Source organism: Tursiops truncatus, chromosome 2 (genome assembly GCF_011762595.2).
Source record: "Tursiops truncatus isolate mTurTru1 chromosome 2, mTurTru1.mat.Y, whole genome shotgun sequence".
Lineage (NCBI taxonomy): Eukaryota > Metazoa > Chordata > Mammalia > Artiodactyla > Delphinidae > Tursiops > Tursiops truncatus.
Genome location: NC_047035.1, coordinates 109,099,601 through 109,117,892, shown reverse-complemented (window position 1 = coordinate 109,117,892; position 18,292 = coordinate 109,099,601). Strand labels below are relative to the sequence as shown.

At 54.3% G+C, this 18,292-nt stretch overlaps 1 protein-coding gene across 3 annotated transcripts in view; it reads right to left on the bottom strand.

The window, feature by feature from the left end:
* Positions 1-265: 265 nt before the first annotated feature.
* SMAD3 (SMAD family member 3) overlaps positions 266-18,292 on the bottom strand; it is a 119,932-nt gene continuing 101,905 nt past the window's right edge. For 2 of the 3 annotated variants that reach the window (XM_033851868.2, XM_033851869.2), the window contains exons 6-9: positions 12,159-12,371; positions 9,991-10,128; positions 7,361-7,505; positions 266-4,878 (exon numbers count right to left, since the gene is read on the bottom strand). In XM_033851868.2, the coding sequence (XP_033707759.1) occupies positions 4,755-4,878; positions 7,361-7,505; positions 9,991-10,128; positions 12,159-12,371 (620 nt within the window). In that variant the 3' untranslated portion in view covers positions 266-4,754. The remainder of the gene's footprint in view (positions 4,879-7,360; positions 7,506-9,990; positions 10,129-12,158; positions 12,372-18,292) is intronic. The other variant, XR_004525216.2, reaches the window with a different exon arrangement.

Sequence of the window (18,292 nt, the reverse complement as noted above, 5' to 3'; positions counted from 1 at the left end):
GGGAGGCGCGCCAACTGGGAGACTGGACACCTTCACGTGCCTGACCCGGAGGCTCCTGCTATCCCTGCAGGCCTGGCTGGCACTGCGTGTTGCCCTCGGTGAGTGAATGAGGGCAGCGGGGCTGTGGCAGAATGGGACCTGGCACATCCTTGGTCAAAGTGCACTTGGGCTTGGAGACACGTTTCTCTGAAGCCCCTGGGGCCCTTTAACCTCTCCTCTCCACTCAGACATGGCAGCGAGAATGAGAGCGAGCTTCTGGCCCAGCAGCTTTTCAATGAAAAGTTTATTAGAAGGGCACTTACAGGGGAGAGAGAAGGAGAGAGAGGACACAGTTCTTTAACAATAGGGGGTACAATGCTTAAACAGGTGCTCTGCTCTTAAGATAAAAGTTAGAAAAATCTAAAACACTATAAATACATACATGCTTTTTACAAAGGTATTAAAAGGTCAGGCTGGCTGAGAAGGGAAGGTAATCAACATCCTCCGCGTTCTTTTTCCCCACCCAAACGCACACCCAAACAAACAGGCGTCCTGCCCAGAACAGCCTAGTTGCAACAGCAGCACTGAGGGTGAATGAAGGCTTCCTGGAGGAAGATGGCTTCATCCCTCTGGACAGTTCTCACCCCTAGGAAGGGAGAGGGGCTTGGTTCAGAGGCCCCCACGTAAGGGCCTGTATTCGACTCTGAGCTGCCTGTGTCACATGCTGCCACGTGGGGAGCCAGCCTGGGTCAGTCGTCCCAGGTGCTGAGCCCAAAAGCCACTGCACCCTCTACCAGCGTTTGGAACTGGCTGTGCCCCGTCTCTTCCCAGCCACTGTCCTTGGGAGGAGAGCCTTTTCCAACTTTCTTCAAAAAATTAAATAGTTATCTGTCTTGAATGGTTTTAAGAAATTATTACATAAATATAAAAACACCAGAATGCTCGAGTGTACATTACTTTAGCATAAAAGAAAAAAATTACAGGATCACTTGAGAGAATTTCTCAATCCAGTTTACACAATACGCGAGTTTTTGCATGTGGTAGCTGTGTTTCTGAAAGGTTGCCTGTAGCGCCAGTCATTTCCCCGCTCTTCCATCAGAGGTGCCTCATTTTTGATCCATACGTTTTTCTGCTTTCCCACCCACTTGCGGAGTGGCTGATACTCCTGAAAGACTGTCACTTGAAGGGGTTCGAGAAGGGAACATCTGTGCCACACCAAGAAAAATGGTACAACTTAGCCGTGTTGAGGTTTTCTTCTAGCAAAGATGTAGATTTGGGAAAAACTCCCAACTGTGCCACTTAGTCACACAGTAAGACACAGGGCCCGGAACCAAACTCATGCCCTCTCTTGCTACTTGGTAACCCCCTTGGCAAACAGTCCCCTGAGCAGTCTGCAGATTCCTGTCCCTCCCTTCTCCTTTTAAGGACTACAGAGAGTGGCCTAATGAGAGCTCTAATGTGAGCTCTCACCCCAGAGACCCTCACGGAGCCTCAGAAATGGCAGCTTGGGGCTGAGAATGAAATCAGATATCTGCCGTCTCCCCAAGCTACTCACATACATGCATGACATGCACGCGTTACTTAAAGAAAACCTTTTTCTGCGGCGTGAGTAAAAGCATTTAGCCCTGGAATACGTCCAAACTCTAGGAAGCCAGAGGGAGATGGAGAAAAACAAACTAAGCACAAGATACGTGCTACAGCTCATTCCAATACATTAACAATGATTTAAAAAAATAATCACCATGGTAAATAAAAAAATACAGCACAGACAACATAAGGACAATGGAAAAGTCTGCCAGCAGCCTTGCCCTCATGTCTGTTCTTCCTAAGAGTCCAAGTCCCCGCTCCTGACTCTGGGCTTGTCTCAGAATGTCAGATCTGCAGCCTGCCAGGAAGGTGGCCAGCAGAGAAGACTGGCCAGCACAGGCCTGTAACCCGAACCGCTGGGGCGGCTACCTACTTGCACTGGAAGGCTCCAAGTACTAAATAAAGTTAGGAGGGGGGAGGGAGTGGGCGGAGAAGAAAGGGAATACAAGCTGGCTCCTGAGGGAGGCGCTGAGGCCAGGATCCAGGGCCCCCGCGCTCTAGCTGCTCTCAGGTCAGCGTCAGCACAAGCCGCAAGGTGAAGGTGGCCTGGCGGGGAGCCCGGGGCAGGGAAGCGAGGCACGTTGTGCAGCCTGGACAACGGCACTGAAAAGGGTCTCCAACAGCCACCGTCACCCCCCAGAACTGCCCCGATTTCCTCCTGCCCCTTGCAGCTGTCCTTTAAGTTTTTCAATGTATAAATGCCTTCAGGCAATAGGATTTTTAAACTATTTTTATGACTTGAAGGACACTAATATTACATGTGCCTCAAAGCCACCTACGCAGCCTCTAGGGTGGGAATGAAACCAGATCCTAACCTCTGGGTACAACCAAATTTCTTTTCAATGGTGCTGAAGGTGGGCTTTCCCACTTTTTCCTCTCATCCTCCTCCAGCAGTCTAGTCTATAAAGAAAAAGGGCCAAGCAAGTAGCTCTCGGAAAAACACAAAATTAAAACTTCACGCCTCCTAGAAGTAGCCTTTAGCTTTGAGCACTGAGGGTTCTGAGACACCATCCAAATGCAGCCAGATGTGACCAACAAGATCACCCAAATTGGGCTGTACCTGAAGCCGGTTCCCAAGTACCTGGGGGACAGCTGTGCGCCGTAGGAAGCCCTCACAGGAGATCACGTTAGCAGGTGGAGAACGCGGGCCCTCAGAGACTGCTCTCCATGGCTTCTAGAGGGGGCACCACGATGGCTTCAGCCGAGGCCAAAATGGAATAAGAAGTCATACCATGAGTCTCAGACCTGACTGGGAGCAGGAACACACATCCAGGAGGTTCAGATGATTTCCTGTATCTAAAAGAAGCAGTCCACCATCATTTCATACCAGGCACGAACTTCAGACTTGCAGTATCTGGCCCCCTCAGGTGGAGTGAGGGACTACACACCGTCTCCGGCTCTATGTCGACAGTCCTGCGCAAAGACCAGTCCAGGTCTGGCAAGGTACTCTTGTCTCTTCCTGTGTCCTCTGGAGGCTTGGCAAGCAGCTCTCCTACCTGGAAACTTCAGGGCTGGAGCTTCAGAGGCCTAGGATCCTGTAAGTGAGGCACCCAGGAAGCCCCCAACATCTCTACATAGCATCAGAAATGTCATCACATTTGAGGTTTATACCTGCCAAAAGTGTACACTTTCTTCCCTTCACCTGCAATTAAGACAGGACTTCCATAGGAAATCCCTTTATTTTTCCTGGTAGAAATCCATGCAAAAATATGGGATAAGTCATTTCATACAAAAACAGCAGCAAAGTATAAAGTACCAATTGCAAGTGGCAATTCCATCTGCTGTATTCTGCAAAAGGCCAGTAGAAGAGGGCTCTTTTTTTTCTTTTTTTTCCAGTTGAAATAACTTATAGTAGTTTCCTCACTAATTGTCACTGGGAGCAGTACTTATTACACACTGTAACTGCTAGAGTTGTCACTGATGATCCTCTACTGTGAGCTAGATAATCTCATATCCCAGGGGAAAGATGACAGACCTCTTTGCACCAAACGTGCAATTTTCAAAGGTGTAAAAAAAATTTTTTAATAGCCCTTTCATTTGCTTTTGTGTTGGCCTGAGATCTTTCCCTCCTGGTGAATTTGCTTCTGTTAATTTCAGCTTCCAAAAGTGCTGGCAGGTGTCTTCTCAACAAAACCTGGAAAAGCTTCACTTTGGGGGAGAAGTTGCTGGGTCCCCCTCTGGTTTCCCAATCAACGTGCCAACCCAGGGTTTTTTTGTTTTTTTTTTAAACATAAAACAAAGGTTTAAAAGAGCATACGATAAAGTTCATTTAATTAACGCAACTGACTACATCAGCCAGTGTAGCCGAATGCATGAGAAAGCGGAGCGAGCTCTTACAGGTGACCGGAGACCCGCGCACCGTGGTGGTGCTGCCTCAGCCCGAACACCATCACGGACGACTGCCTCCTGCTTCCCGGGAACACTTCACATAATTCAAATCTCTTTGAGATTACCGTGATGCTACAACTATACATTTCCTACGTGCCTGAGCCTCGACAGATCCTTCCAACTGCTGAAAATGCAGACAACTTTAAGAGTGTTTTTAAAGAAGAGGTGTCACCACCTCTTCCCACCGGTCCCTGTGTGCTCGGTTCTGGACACACTCGCTCACACCAATCAGTATGCTCCCCGAAGGGTGGAGACAGACAAGACCCCTCCCCACCCCAAGTCAATTCAGCCCCCAGGGTGCAAGGTCTGCCGCTGCTGGGGTTCAGGAATGCTCACTGGAAGAGGAGGGCTGGGCCCGAGGTGCGCTTATACCCCTGCCTGCCGGCTTCTCCCTGCCTCTAGAGTGCCCAAGGCGAATTCCGCACTCGGTCCTGACCACAGGGCCGTTTCCTGTTGGGCAGTGACATCTCAGTTTGCTGTCATTAAAAGAAAAGGGGGCTGGGGGAGGGGGCAGGTGGTAAAATACTACCTGTTTGCTCAAGCCACCAGAGCAGAAGCCATTTCTTGCCCTTCACACCAGGGCCAAAGGGCAGATGTGTTCAGCAGACACAGCTGTTCATAAAAATCCATCTCTGGGTTTGCTTTCATGTTCTGTAAAACAGGCTCGTGCCACTTTGGTTGAGGGAGAAAAATTTCTTCTTCTTTGACAACCGTGATTTGAGTTCTGATTTCTCCACCTCCTACATGGCCATTTTCCCCAAGCCCACCCTCCCCGCCCTCCCCCTTCACACCCAATGTCTCTAAGACACACTGGAGCAGCGGATGCTTGGGGAGCCCATCTGGGTGAGGACCTTGTCAAGCCACTGCAAAGGCCCATTCAGGTGCAGCTCGATCCAGCAGGGGGTGCTGGTCACGGTCTGTCTCCTGCAAGACATTGGGAAAGGGGTGGGTTGGGGGATGTTAAGAATGTCCAGAAGCACACACACACATGTCAGAATGCCTTTTCCCGCTTTGGTGACAGGCTTCTTCCCAGAGCCAGAGATACGGACTGCCTTGCTAGACCCTGTCCTGGAGGAGGTGCCACTAACTTGCTGAAACTGCCGGGCCAAACTCCAAGCAGGAAGGGCTTTGAGTAAATCAGGTTCTCCTGCACCAGGGAAGGACGTGGCCCCCTTAAAGAGAAACATGTAAGGCAAATTCCAGGGTACCCCAGAGGCCCCCCGGTTGCCTTGATGGGCTCCTGATGGAGAACCTCAGCCAGAGCAAAGGTCTCTCTGGTCCCCCTGTCCTGAGAGGGCACCTACAGCTCCCCTGCCTTCAGCCCCGACCTACCCCCAGCAGGCCGCGATGACGTGCGTCTGCCTGATTGAGGGGTGTTTCTTACGGGGCGCCGACAGAGTCCACATGCTGTCGGTCCCCAATGTGCTGATATAATTCCCATCTATGGCCTTATTTTGGAAAATCTTACGAGCAGAGCGAGCCGTGGAACAATTACTGGAAAAAACCAAGGCACACCACACGTTTCTTTTCCCCAAAGCACTTCGTCTAAATTCGGGCTGGTTGATGACGCAGCTTGCAGGCAGGCTCCCAAAGGCCTCCACTGAGCAAAGGCTATCTGCTGAGGCCGGAGGCGCTGGTGCCAGCTGGAGGTGAGAGGCCTGGGCTCTGCTTTCAGCCACCTCACAGGAAGGGGTGAAACCTTACTCTCCTTGGCCCCGGAGACAGGAGGAGGGCGAGGCTGTTCTGGGAAGGGGCCGCACCACCAGTTAGGTTGCTCTGCGGCGCTGCCAGGTGGCAGTGACGTGGTGGGCTGCACAGGACTGGGTGTGCTGGCAGTATGTCCCGCACGGTGACACAGTGCCCCCAGGGAAAGGCTTCTGCCAGCAGGGGCCTCTTCCCAAGCACTTGAACCTGGAGGACTGCAGTGCCGCGCCAGGTCAAAAGCCGCTGGCCTGAGGTCACCACCCTGCTTGCTTGGCCTGCGCTTCTCCCGAGTGGAGGATTAGAAACGGGCTTGCAGACTCGGCCCTGGCGTGCCTGCCTGACCTGGGTGCCTGAGTGTGGCCCTCTAGACTGCAGTCTGAGTGCTAACAGGGATAAATGGACCTCCCTCTGGCTCTTTTCCACCGGGTCCATCTTTAAATATTTCCCTTCCCCAACTAAAAAGAAGATTAATTTTCTAACCTTTCAACTCTTGCTCCCTAAATGATTCAGCCAAGGCCAAAAGGTGAGCTAAAACGTCCCTCGGGCTGGGCCTTTGGGCCTGGGCTAATCTCAGGCCATTATAACCGGGTTGTAAGTTCTCCGACGGCTGACCACTCGGATAGCTCAACGGGTCATTCATCCCAGATTTGAGAGAGACCCCAGAGACCAAGGTGCTGTGCTCCCTGGCACTGGGGGGCAGACACGGAGAACAGCAGCTAAAGTACGGTAAATGAAAGAGGAGGATTTTATGGACCGAAATCCTCTAATGAGAATCTGACTTTCCATAAGTCATGCTCATCTGGATTTCATTATAAATGGTGGCCCAGAGCCAATACTGAAATGGGTTTGGCCTGGGTGCAGAATGACTGCAAAACAAAATGGATTCCAAACATCTGGAAAAATGAAGAGAAGGGGAGAGTAACTTGCAAGGCACTGGCTCCAGCTGATGTGCGGGCACCTCTGTGTCTGCCGCGGAGTCGGGGCTGGGCACACAGACCTGCCTCTAGGGGAAACTCCTGTCCAGGTGTGGAAGGAATAGGAACGGGCTTCTCTAAGCCCACGCCAGAGTGGCCCGAGAGATTCGACAGAGCAAACCAGGGACACCCCTGACCAGTGCCATGTTAAAACCAGTATCTCAGAAATTCTGAAAAAATCATTTCTGAGCAAGTAAATTTTGTTCCTTCGACCACCCAAATCTCCTCCTCCCCTCCCTGCTTCTCAGTTTTAATATCCTAGATCCTCAGGGTCACCGGGTCAGAGATGGAGCCACGGAGGAGAGAAGGAACAGTGAGATGAAGACTTAACTCCCCAGAGAGGGTCTTCCTAAAACCATCGGCCCAAAACGAACAAGGAGGAAGACGCCAAGAGGACACAGTTCTAGGCTCAGCTTTTCCACAAATGATGCAACTTCAGGCTAGTCGCTTTCCCTCCCTGGGCCTTTGTTCCCTCATCCGCACAACGGGGACAATGCCAGCGTCCCCACCCAGGGTTGTGGTGAGGATGGAACGCTCCCAGCTCCTGAGAAACTGGGCGAGCACTGCTCAGCTCTTCCCCGTCTAGTGGGACTTGGCCCCGCTCGGATCCCTGGTCCCTCTGCTCTTCGGGGCAAGGGCCAGCCTCGCTCATCTCTGGGGAGCCCTTGCTCTGCGTTCTGAGCCACCTGCAGTCCCCGCATCCCAGGGACAAGCGCCCCAGCCCCGACCTGTACTCGGCTCCCCAGCCCTTGACGAAGCTCATGCGGATGGTGCACATCCGGGTCAGCTGGTACACGGCCTCGAAGCCCTGGTTGACAGATTGAGCCAGGAGGGCGGCAAACTCCTGGTTGTTGAAGATCTTCAGGTTGCATCCTGCCAACAGAACAAAAACAGTGCTCGTGGGGATGAAGAGTGCACTTGTCTGGAGCTCCTCTCCTGGCTAAAGCCCCCCACCCCACCCCCAGGGTCACCCGAACCAGTGTTCCCACATTAGCCACAGATTCCACGCGCAGCACCACACTGGGGGCGAGCCCACGTGGTCCCTGCCCCTGAAGCCACCACCGCCGTGATGGGGAGATGCAGCTGACACAGGTGAGGGGGGAGAGTTAAACAGTGGCCCATAGCTCCAGTTCCCAGAGCTGTGGGAAGGCTGAGGAAGCCAGTAAAGTGAGCCCAGGAACAAGAGAAACGGTTGGGAGAGGTGGGCCCTGCCCTGGGCGAAGGGGCCAAGGCAAGACTCCAGGGAACAGAGGCAGCAGGGTCACAAGCCTGAAGGCCCACGTAGTGTACAGGTATGGCCGACCTCCTGGGGAGCAGGAGTCCTTGCCCTTTGATGGAGGGAGCACCAGAGAGACGGGCCAGCTGAGAGGCTACCCGGCCTGCCGCGCCAACAGGAGTTCGGCGGAGGGTCCTGGGCACCTCCCATCAACAAATCCACCTCTGCCCGGGCCAGGAGGCAGCGAGAGATCTGGGCCACATCTTGGCCTCTGGGCACGAGGCTGGGGTGGGGTGACGTTCTCGGCAAAGTGAAGGTGTGTACCTAACTCCAGGCATAAAACCAGAGACAGGCACACATAAAGTTTACTGTAAATCTCTTGTTCGAAGTCCAACCGCCTGAGTGCCAGGAATGTGTCAATCAGAGAAATAAAAGACAAAAAAAAAGCACATGCCAAAAATGCCCAAAAAGGTGAGCTGAGGTGACACTAACGGGCCAGCACTGGGCCCCTCGGCTTGCTGTGTGACTCTGGGCTGGTCACTTTCTCTTCTAAGCCCGTGTCTCCCTTGTGAAAGGAGAGGCTGGCCTCAGAGGCCCCCCAGCTCTGACATCCCATGAGATAACATCCAGCACCACAGCCAGCTCTGCCGGAACCAGAGAGAGGGAGAGGGCGGGGCCGGGGGATGGGCACAAAGCCAAGTGCGCATCTGGACTTCCTCTTCTCATTTTCTCTGAGGGGAAGAGGGGTGAAGCGGAGCCCAAGGTGAGTTCCGGTCCCCCGCCCAGCAAGCAGCAGAGAAGCACACAGCCCTAGGCTCATCCTGGCTCAGCCACTTATTAGCTGTGTGTCCTTTGCAGGTAGCTTAACCTCTCTGAACTTGTCTCCTCAGCATGCCTCCTCGCCTGAAGAGCTAGAATAACTGGTGAGGACTAAGTGAGCCCCAAGGTAGCCGTGTGCTCTGTAAACGCAACCACACGACGTTCCAGAAATGGAGAGCACCACAAGCATCTCACTCTTTGCATTCTTAAGTTGATCCAGCCCATGACCCACCGCTCCACCATCACCTGCTACTTAGTGAGCAGGAAGACATGCCACACACGCCGCAGGCAATGGACTGAGCCACACTCTACCCACCGGGCACAGTCCACGCTCTGCGGCTGCGCGCCCTGGGAGAAGTGGGCTGCGGCAGGGGCGTTCTGCCTCAGCTTTCTAAGTGAAGAGGCCTTGGATGAGATCAGCCACCTGCCTGGTCATCCACCCAGGCCTGGCCCTCTCCAAGCCACCCTCTGGGGTGAGCCTGCCACCCCTTGGAGTACAGGTGGGATTCGTAGCCCTACTCAGAAAACCCTCAACAGTCCCCCTGAATAAAAGCAAAACGTTCTCATGTTCTTCCGTGGCCTGGTCCCATCATGTTTTCTAAACGTGTCTCCCGACTGTCGTTTAAACGGCCTCCACTGCAGGCAGAGTGCAGCCCACGTGTGCCCTGCCCTCCATCACCTCTGGGCCTTCGCCCATATCGTTCCCTCTGCCTGGGATGCCCTCACGGTTCCCGCCCCACCATCACCCTATGCCTAATGCTTACCTACTGCTCCAAGCCCAAATGCCTTCTCCTCCATGAAGCCTTTCCTGATCCATCCTAACAGTTAAATGTGTTTCTCCCCTTGGATCCAAGAGCACGTTACCTGTGCCGCTTGCATGGTGCATAGCACCCTCCCTTGTATTAAACACATTTGTGTCTTTGCCTTGCACACTCAGCTGATGGGTAAGGTCTGTGGGGACAGCAGAAGGACTTTCTGCACCCCTCCATCCCCCTACAGCATCTGGCATGGCTTTAGGAAGGAAGGGAGGAAGGGAGAAAAGGAAGGAAGCAGGCATACTATCTTAGCATCTATGCACACAGTCAATAAACAGGTACCCAGAGATCAAAGGCAGATGTGTCACATGCTGCGTCTGCTCCCCGAAGGTTCGGGGAGGTCACAATAAGACAGCAAGGCAGAAAACCCAAGGGAAGCATCTCCAGATTGTCAGCGCGAACACCCATGAGGAGAAAAGGTAAGAGAGGAGAAACCTTTTTAGCATCCCAGGCATGTGCTGCGGAGGAGAGGACCTCAGGGAAAGGGTGGGTATGTCGGTGGTGGTACCTGGTGGGATCTTGCAGACGGTGGCTGGGTGCCAGCCGTAGCGCTGGTTACAGTTGGGAGACTGGACAAAGATGGCACTGTCGCTGAGGCACTCCGCAAAGACCTCGCCTCCGATGTAGTACAGCCGCACGCCTCGCCCTAGAGAGATTCGGGTCAGAGTGGTCCTGGCACCAGCTGAGGCTACCAGAGGAGGCAGAACTGCAGCCGATGCTCCAAGTGACTGGTTCTCTGCCAGGGTCACCAGGCAAACGGGGCCCAGAGCCCAAGCCTAAACACACGGGGAAGTGATGCCAAAGCTGGGGAGGCAGACGACGAGAGGAAAGAGCATGGGTAAGTCTTAACAGCAGCCTCTGCCGATGACCTGCCATGGGCCTCGGCCAAGTTACTCAGCCGCTGAGCCTCAGTTTCTTCATCTGTAAGATGGGGGTAACAATCATACCTACCTCATGGGGCTGCTGTAAGACACACAGCAAGTGTCTGGTGAGCAGTAGTTGCTGCTGCTGCTACTACTACTAGGTCCCTTCCCCCTCCGAGATTCAGAAACTCATTTAGTCAGCCTGCAGAGCTCCTCCTGAGGCAGCAGATACCCCAGGAGCCCTTCACTGCAAGGATGGCTTAATCAGTGCCACTCCCTGTAACCTTTCTCCCCTCGATGCATTTTTCTAAAACATTCCATAGCTTTATATCATTTACTTTCCCTTCATCTCTTAAATCCACTCCAGATGGACAGAAATTATTTTTAAATTGGCTCTGCAATTCAAGCAAGTTATATAAACCCTCTGACAACGAGTGTCTGCTCAGCCAGGGGATGTTCTCTTCTCCTGCCTGGAAGGTCTTTGTTCCCACTCCTGGGGGCAGAGGCCCAGAGGGCCGGGGAATGGAGCCAGCTTTCACAGGCGCAACGTGGAGTGGGATGGAAACCAGGCGACCGGCTGCAGGCCTGCCTCCTCGTCCCACCACTGTCCCCGGCCCCGCCACTCCCCAGTTCTTCCTGGCTCAGTGCTACAGGACTTGGCGGCTCACAGACACCAGGGTGCTGACAGACTCGGGGGCCACTAGGAGGCGCCCTGGAGTTATGTCGGTCAAGAGCGGGAGGCGGAGGTGGGAAGACCCAGACCCAAAGAACAAAAATGTTTGGGTAGTTTTTGAAATGTTATATTTAAATATAGAAAAGTATAAAGTGGGTAAGTAAACACCTGTGTATACCACCGAGGATCTTTTTAAAAGAAAACAAGTAGGAAGCTGTCCGGAAAGGATGCAGGCTCAGGGGCAGGAGGGGGCTCTTTGTCACCGACTGTGTTACACACTTGCTGTGTGGCCTCTGCAGGGCTCTGCCCCTCCCTGGGCATCAGGTTATCATTCCCTGGAAAATAGGCGCACTGGCGCAGGCCCACGGCTTCCAAACTTTTCTTGACTGTAAAACCCTCTGTCCAAATAAAATCTTCTGTGAAGGCGCAAGATATAATACAAACAAGAACAGAGATGCTCTGGTTCACATGTGCCCAGACCCCTGCTGCCCTGCCCAGCTCCTGAGTTTCCTCTGGAACCCCTTGGCCACCCTGCGTGCCCTCAACAATGTCTGAGAATACCCACCATCTCTACACCATCTCTATGGCCCTTCTAGGACTCTGGATCGCAAGGCTGTGAACAACCTCAGCACGATAATTTTATGAGCAAACCAAGTGACACACAGCAAGGCTTCCTCCTCCCTAAACTAAGTGATCTTTCACCACGTGCTAGGTGTCGGGAGAGAGTGTTAGCAGCAGTGGTGTCCCGGAGGCGGGCAATACTGGTCTCTCCACCTCTTCTAAGTTCCTAGAACAATCATATATGAAGTGAACAAAGAGAATATCATTCCTACAAGGTGGACTATATACTTGTCCACCTATCAGTACTTCAAGGGTATTTTTATTAAGAGAATTGCACGGTTGCCTTTCTCAAGAAAGTCAACTGTCCTCCTCTGTGGCTCTCAAATTTTCAGAAATGGTCTCTGAGTGGGAACGATCAAGCAACCGCAACTCTACCTGTCTGGCCCCTAAACAAGGCAATACGCAGCCTGGGGGACGGGCACGGGGGAGGCGCACAGTGGTGGCTGGTGGGTTCTGGCAGGGGCTGTGGTGGCTGGGGCGCGGGGTGGTGTCACAGGGGGGAGCGCGGCCGCCCCTTACCGATATGCCTCCGCGTCAGCTCCACGGCTGCGTTCCTGTTGACATTTGAGAGCAGCCCCAGGCAGAAGCGCTCTGAGTTGGAGGGATCGGTGAAGCCATCCACTGTCATGGACGGCTGTGAGGCGTGGAATGTCTCCCCGACACGCTGGTTGAGCTCGTAGTAGGAGATGGAACACCAGAAGGCCGGCTCGCAGTAGGTGACGGGCTGCAGGTCTGAGGAGACAGGCCGGGCCGCTGGGTCAGGGGGCCCCCCAGCCCCTGAGCTCCTGGATGGGGTCCCCTAGATGCTCCAGAAGCCTGTTTCCCCACCTCTCAGGGCATTAGAACCCCCCCCCCAACCCTTTTACTATGTAAAACTCGCAGGATCCAGCGGGACAAAATCCTCAGGTGTTGGGAGAAGCATTCCACTGGCCTTGGTACTTTTTATTTAGTTGAGCTCACAAAGGCCCTGCCCCGCCCGGCCTGGCCTTGGCTTGAGGTAGTCTTCAAGGAGGTGCTGGGTCAAACCCAAAAGGCCCTGAGACCAACAAGCACCTGGCTAAACGCACCGGACAGGCCAGGAGTGCCCACTGCGGTCTGGCCACACCATCTGCCTCTCTCCCAAGGTCCCCAGAGTAACCCATGCTGATCTCTGCCTCCCAGAAGGGCTTGCAGCTTCTGGCTCTGCCTGGTCGTGGGCTAACTCCTAGCCTGTCGGGCGGCAGCGTCCAAGCCTGTGAAATGACAAGGCTGGTGCGGCCCAGGGGGTCACATCTACAGCCACACACCAGGCACCGTCTGCAGAGTGAACTGGGTCCCTGCCTCTTATTGCGGAAACTATCTTCCAAATGTATCCAGATGCCATCTGTCGGGGTGGCTAAGACACAAACTCACCTAAAAGCAGCTCTGAATTTATCCTAGTTGTCAGTCTGTGTCTCGGTCAAGGGCTCCTCAGAGCAAACTGCTGGTTCTCAGAAGAGGTGGGAACCCCTGAAACAGAGGTTTCCCCTCACGTGCCTCCACGTTACCTTTCCCGTGATTCCCTACGCCTCCTGTCACCTCCAGCTGTTCCAGGCTCCACACCTGCCCAGGTACCCCTGCCCTCCTCCTGCCCGTCTGTGTGTCATCTCCCACCTTAGGGTCCATCCTCTTGGCCCTGGGCCGGGCCCTCGTCCTTCCTCACTTGCAGCAGTGCCACGCCTCTGACAGGACTCCCCAACACTCCAGCCAGCCCTTCCAGCTGCTTCTCTGGTCTGCACTGCTCCCCGGGCCACATCCTGCTCTCTGCCTACTTGAATCCCACCATCTGCTGGCGAATCAGGGATTCTGCTGCTCTCATTCCTCCGCCTCAGACCTCCAGCCTGAGTCACTTGCTCTGGCTCTTACATAGACGTGGAGCCGCCTGGTCACTCAGGGCGTGACTTTGTGGGAGCCAGTGAGAGTGATGGGAAGGGCTCGCCGTGCCAAGTCTCAGCACTGGCCCGAGACCCCTGCTCACTGCCCGCCGAGCAACTTCCCAGAGCGAGAACCCACGAGAACCTCTGCTCAGCTCACCAGACCTCTGAAAGTGCGTAAAGCCCAGGAGAGGCCCGGGTCCCCCTGCAGGGCAAAGTGGCCCTGATCTCCTTCTGGGGTCTACGCCCATGATCCCGTCTAAGGGTAAAGAGAAGGTCAGCACACACGGGAGGAGCTGCAGCCCGTGACATCCCTGCACTCAACACACCCAGGAAGAGTCAGCTAGAGGGTCAGGACACCTACATCAGGTTTCTCAACCTCGGCACTCCTGAGATTTGGGGCCAGATAATTCTCTGTGGGGAGAGGGTTCTGTGCACTCTAGGATGTGCACAGCATCCCTGGCCTCTACCCACCCGATGCCGGCGGCACACATCCATCTCACCGTCCCAGCGGTGAAAGAAAGAAATGCCTCCAGACATTGCGAGAAGTCTTCCACGGGGCCAAACGGGCCCCAGTTGAAAACCACTGCCCTGGATGTTTGACCAGGTCGTGGAGCACAAGCTCCAAGGCCAGATGGACCATCGTCCACCCTCTGCTCAGACACGGACCAGCTGTGTGCCGCTGAGCAAACCAGTTAAGCTCTGAGTTTCAGTGTCCACATCTCCCCCCGGGTCACCAGAGCGGAGAATCTCCTTTATCACCAGGCGCTGTTTGTGGATGGACTGAGATAACTCAAGGGGAGTGCGGGGCACACATCCAGCACTCAATAAATGGTGTTAACAGAAATTATAATAATTTTGGTTATATGAACTTGAAAAGATCCTGTTCTTGTCCTGACCTCCATCCGAAGGGAGCAAAGTGTCCTTGCCCCTCCTTCCCTTGCCAGGGCCCACACTACTTAATGGTGAAAGTGGTGTGGTGGGGCAGGAGCGACCATGGCCCGCGGCCAGTGCCCCCGAGGCTGGGCTGAGCCACGCCAGCCACATCCGGCTCTGGCTTTGCTCGATGCTTGACATTCCAATGAGATAAGCTATATTCTAAACAATGTGGTCACTAAAATGTGAGCTATGTTGCTTTGGAAACCTTAAAAAAAAAACAACCACCACCACCTAAGAAATCCAAGTGCACTCCGAGCCTTCAAAGTGGTCTGGCAACGTGTCAGGGCCAAGAGGTACTGGGGAATTCCCAGAGGCAAGCTCCGCTGACCCTGCTGTGCAACCTGAGGGACATGACGTCCCTCTCTGGCCTCAGTGGCCCAGTCTGAACAGTGACTGCAGTGTACTGGAAGCCACTGAAAGCAGACCATGTAGGTCACGGTGTTTCTGGCATGGGTCACCACGAAGAGGCAGCTATGGCTGATCTGGGCTGGCCTTGGCTTCTCTAGCCAAGTACAGAACAGAGCCGTCTTCATCTCCAAATTATAAAGCCTTTTCCAGCACCCCCTGGGCTTAGTCCAGGCAGAAGTGAGCGAGCTAGGCTCCCAGGAACACTGACTCAGCCCACCCATCAAAAGAAGAGAAGCCAGCAGGCCACCCATTGGGTAACGTGGGGCCAGAACCATATTCTGGGCACGTGTGGGCTGCAAGGTGTCTCGGAATCAGAGAGAGGCTTGGGGTCCTAGCCCAAGAGGCCCTCCCAAGCAGATCTGAGCCCTTATCTAAACATGCCTGCAACTCACAGACACTCACTGAACAGTGCTGTGGGAAACACAGGATGCAGGAGCCTGACACATAATTAAGAAGATGCTGGTTGGGGGAACAGAGCAGTCAGGCCAAGGCAAAGTCTGAAGGCTGCCATTTCAGAGAGTGCTGTTTGGACGAGCCGACCTACATTCAGAAGCAGCACCGCAGCCACGCACTTACTGTTGTCTGCAAACAACTGACAGTCACCTCACTCCCTCCCATCATCCCTCGGTGCTTCCTCAAGGCATTTCTGTAAGAGGAGCTGCAGACCCAAGTATGATCACCACCTCTGGGTTATGCCTTATTTTACACTTTATTTTAAACTTCACGTATGCCCTCATTTCTTTCCTACCAAAGGACTTATCCAGACCATGGTTCCGAACAAGACAAAGTCAGGACCCTGGAAAAGAGAAGACTATAAACAGGCTAACCATGAAGTTACAGCTCCTGAAAGAGCACTCCGCTTGGGTCTAAGCTTCCTAGCAGACAAGGCAAAAAGGGAGCATAATATGCTACATGGCTCTGGTTGGTGGACAGACAATTCTTACTAGTTCTGCAGGGGAAACAAAACTTGTCCTGGGCACTAAATCTTTTTTTTTTTTTTTTTTGCGGTACGCGGGTCTCTCACTGTTGTGGCCTCTCCCGTTGCAGAGCACAGGCTCCGGACGCGCAGGCTCAGCGGCCATGGCTCACGGGCCCAGCCGCTCCGCGGCATGTGGGATCTTCCCGGACCGGGGCACGAACCCGTGTCCCCTGCATCGGCAGGCGGACTCTCAACCACTGCGCCACCAGGGAAGCTGGGCACTAAATCTTAAATGACATCTTCAGGTGGCTACTCCTCCTCCATATCAATCAGTCCAGCCAGCCAACCTACCCTAGTTTCAAGAGTTTCCCAACAAACGCAGAAGCAATTTTATGTAAGGTTGCTTCTGAGAACCCTGAACATATGCCACGCACAGGCTCCTCTGGGAGGACAACTCTACAGGGTAAAGTGACCTGCCCCAGTGGAAAGTGGTTTCGCTTCTCTAGCCAAGGACTCAGCACACCTGGAGTGGCAGCTGATGGCGTGTGCCCAAGGCCTTCCCTTCAGACGCTTCTGCTCTCGGCCAGACTGCTGAGTCTGTGCCAATCTCTCTTCCTGCAGCAGAGGCGTTGCAGACGCAGGAGCCTCCCGCTGCAGCCGTGCTCGGCCCCCTGTCCCCACCGGTGCGGTGTCGGCCAGACCACTTGAGGAGCACGGGGCACTTAATTCTCGACTGGCCCCCTGCCAGCCTAACGCATTGGCTGGCTTCGGCTCTGAGCCCGATTCCAAGCTGGCACTGACTTTCTGTTTTGTTTAAGGAAAAGAAAACAGAATAAAACCCAGAAGGCAAAGGGATGCCTATTAAAAACACGTGCGAGAGATCCAAATCCGGTAAACGAAAGGGGCGGGGGGAGGTCGGAGCGGGGAAATTAACTTTCTACTATACATCGAAAGCAGGGACTGGGCGAGGGCCGGGAGCAGCGACGCTGTAAAGCTAAAGGTCAGGACACAAACGGCTGCCTTAGTCTGCGCTCACCTGCGGAAGGCGGCTCTGCCTCAGGCCAGGAGGCTTCCACGCCCCAACCGCCACGTGCACTTCCCCTGCCTGGACTGCTCGTCCCCCTCCTCTGCCAGGACGCAACCTTCGAGGCCCAGCGCAGGTGGCTGTGAAAATATCCTCTACCCCTGTGCCTGAGCCACCTGTGTACCTGGGGGTTAGGTCCCTGCAGGCCCAGGCCAGCTGTGTCCCAGCAGCCGGGCACCAATGCCAACTTGTCTCACCAAGGATTAGGCAACAAACCCAGTTTTACACAGAAAAGACCCCACGCTCTTTCAACCTAGGACCAGTTTACTGAAACCAAGAACAGTGGAAAAGTCTAAGAGCTGGACGGACCCTCGGGAGCGTGACGGTCCAGCCGGCAGCCGACGTCCTGCCGTGAAGATGCCTGCCTGTGGTGTCCCAAGCTTACGGAAGATTAAAGCCCAACGAGGCCTCAGAAAAGAACTTCTGCAGCAGCCCCAAGACACCTGGGATCGGGTAGGGCCTGTAACGTGGGCCCCTGCCCTCTCTCGGGGCCCAGGGGTCCTCCTGCTACTCTGCCACCAGGGCCCCCTTCTCCTGGCAGGACAGGAAGGCAGCCTCAGCCCAAGGTCCTCCGGGAAACCATCACCTCCTTAAACTCCAGCTCAGCCGCTGCCCCAGGACATTCCCTAGTACCTCGTTTCCCCCAGTCAAGGCCCCTCCCGAGATGTCTCACTTTAAAGCAGAGAACAACTTTACTCACCGGCAGGATCCAGCTCGTTATCTTTCTTCTCTCTCTCCGCCTCCCTCCTCCTTCCCCTCCATTTGCTCCAATCCTTGACCTAAATCCTTAGGAAATTCCAGGTGACTCATCCGGCATGATGTGTAATAACAGGAACATCACCTGCTCACATCCCTTCCCTGCAAAACAAAGCCCTGGGACCTCCCCAGAGCCTGCCCCTGGCCAGAAGCTGAGCTGCCTTTCAGTCACTCATGGGCCGCCTCCACGAGGCACCCCAAGTGGCTTTACTGTGGCAGGAGGTGCCATCTTTTGCCTGGAGGAGGGAGGAAATGAAGCAACAGCCCCATGTCCTATGCTTGCTTTCTTTTTGTATAATAACTCCTTTACTAGAAATAATAGGTGTCCTGAGATGCCCTGTCTCTCTCCGGGGAGAACTCTCCGCGTGCCTGTCAGCATCCTACTGTTTGGGACATGCCAGCCACAAAGGAGAAACGCAGAGGCAGCTGCTGCGTGCTGCCCACCCCACCACCCTTTTATCCCCACAGGATACCTTTGAACTCACGAGGAGTTCTCTTCTCACTTCTCATCTCTGCAGAACCCGCCCACTGTGTCCTTCAGCACCTCCTCCCCTCCCTGAGGCCCCATCCTCCACCTGACCCTCAGCCTCTTCCTGAGGGGGTCCCGTGAGTCTGTCTTCAGCCCTCTTTCCTTCTTGAGCTGGGTCTCCCTCTC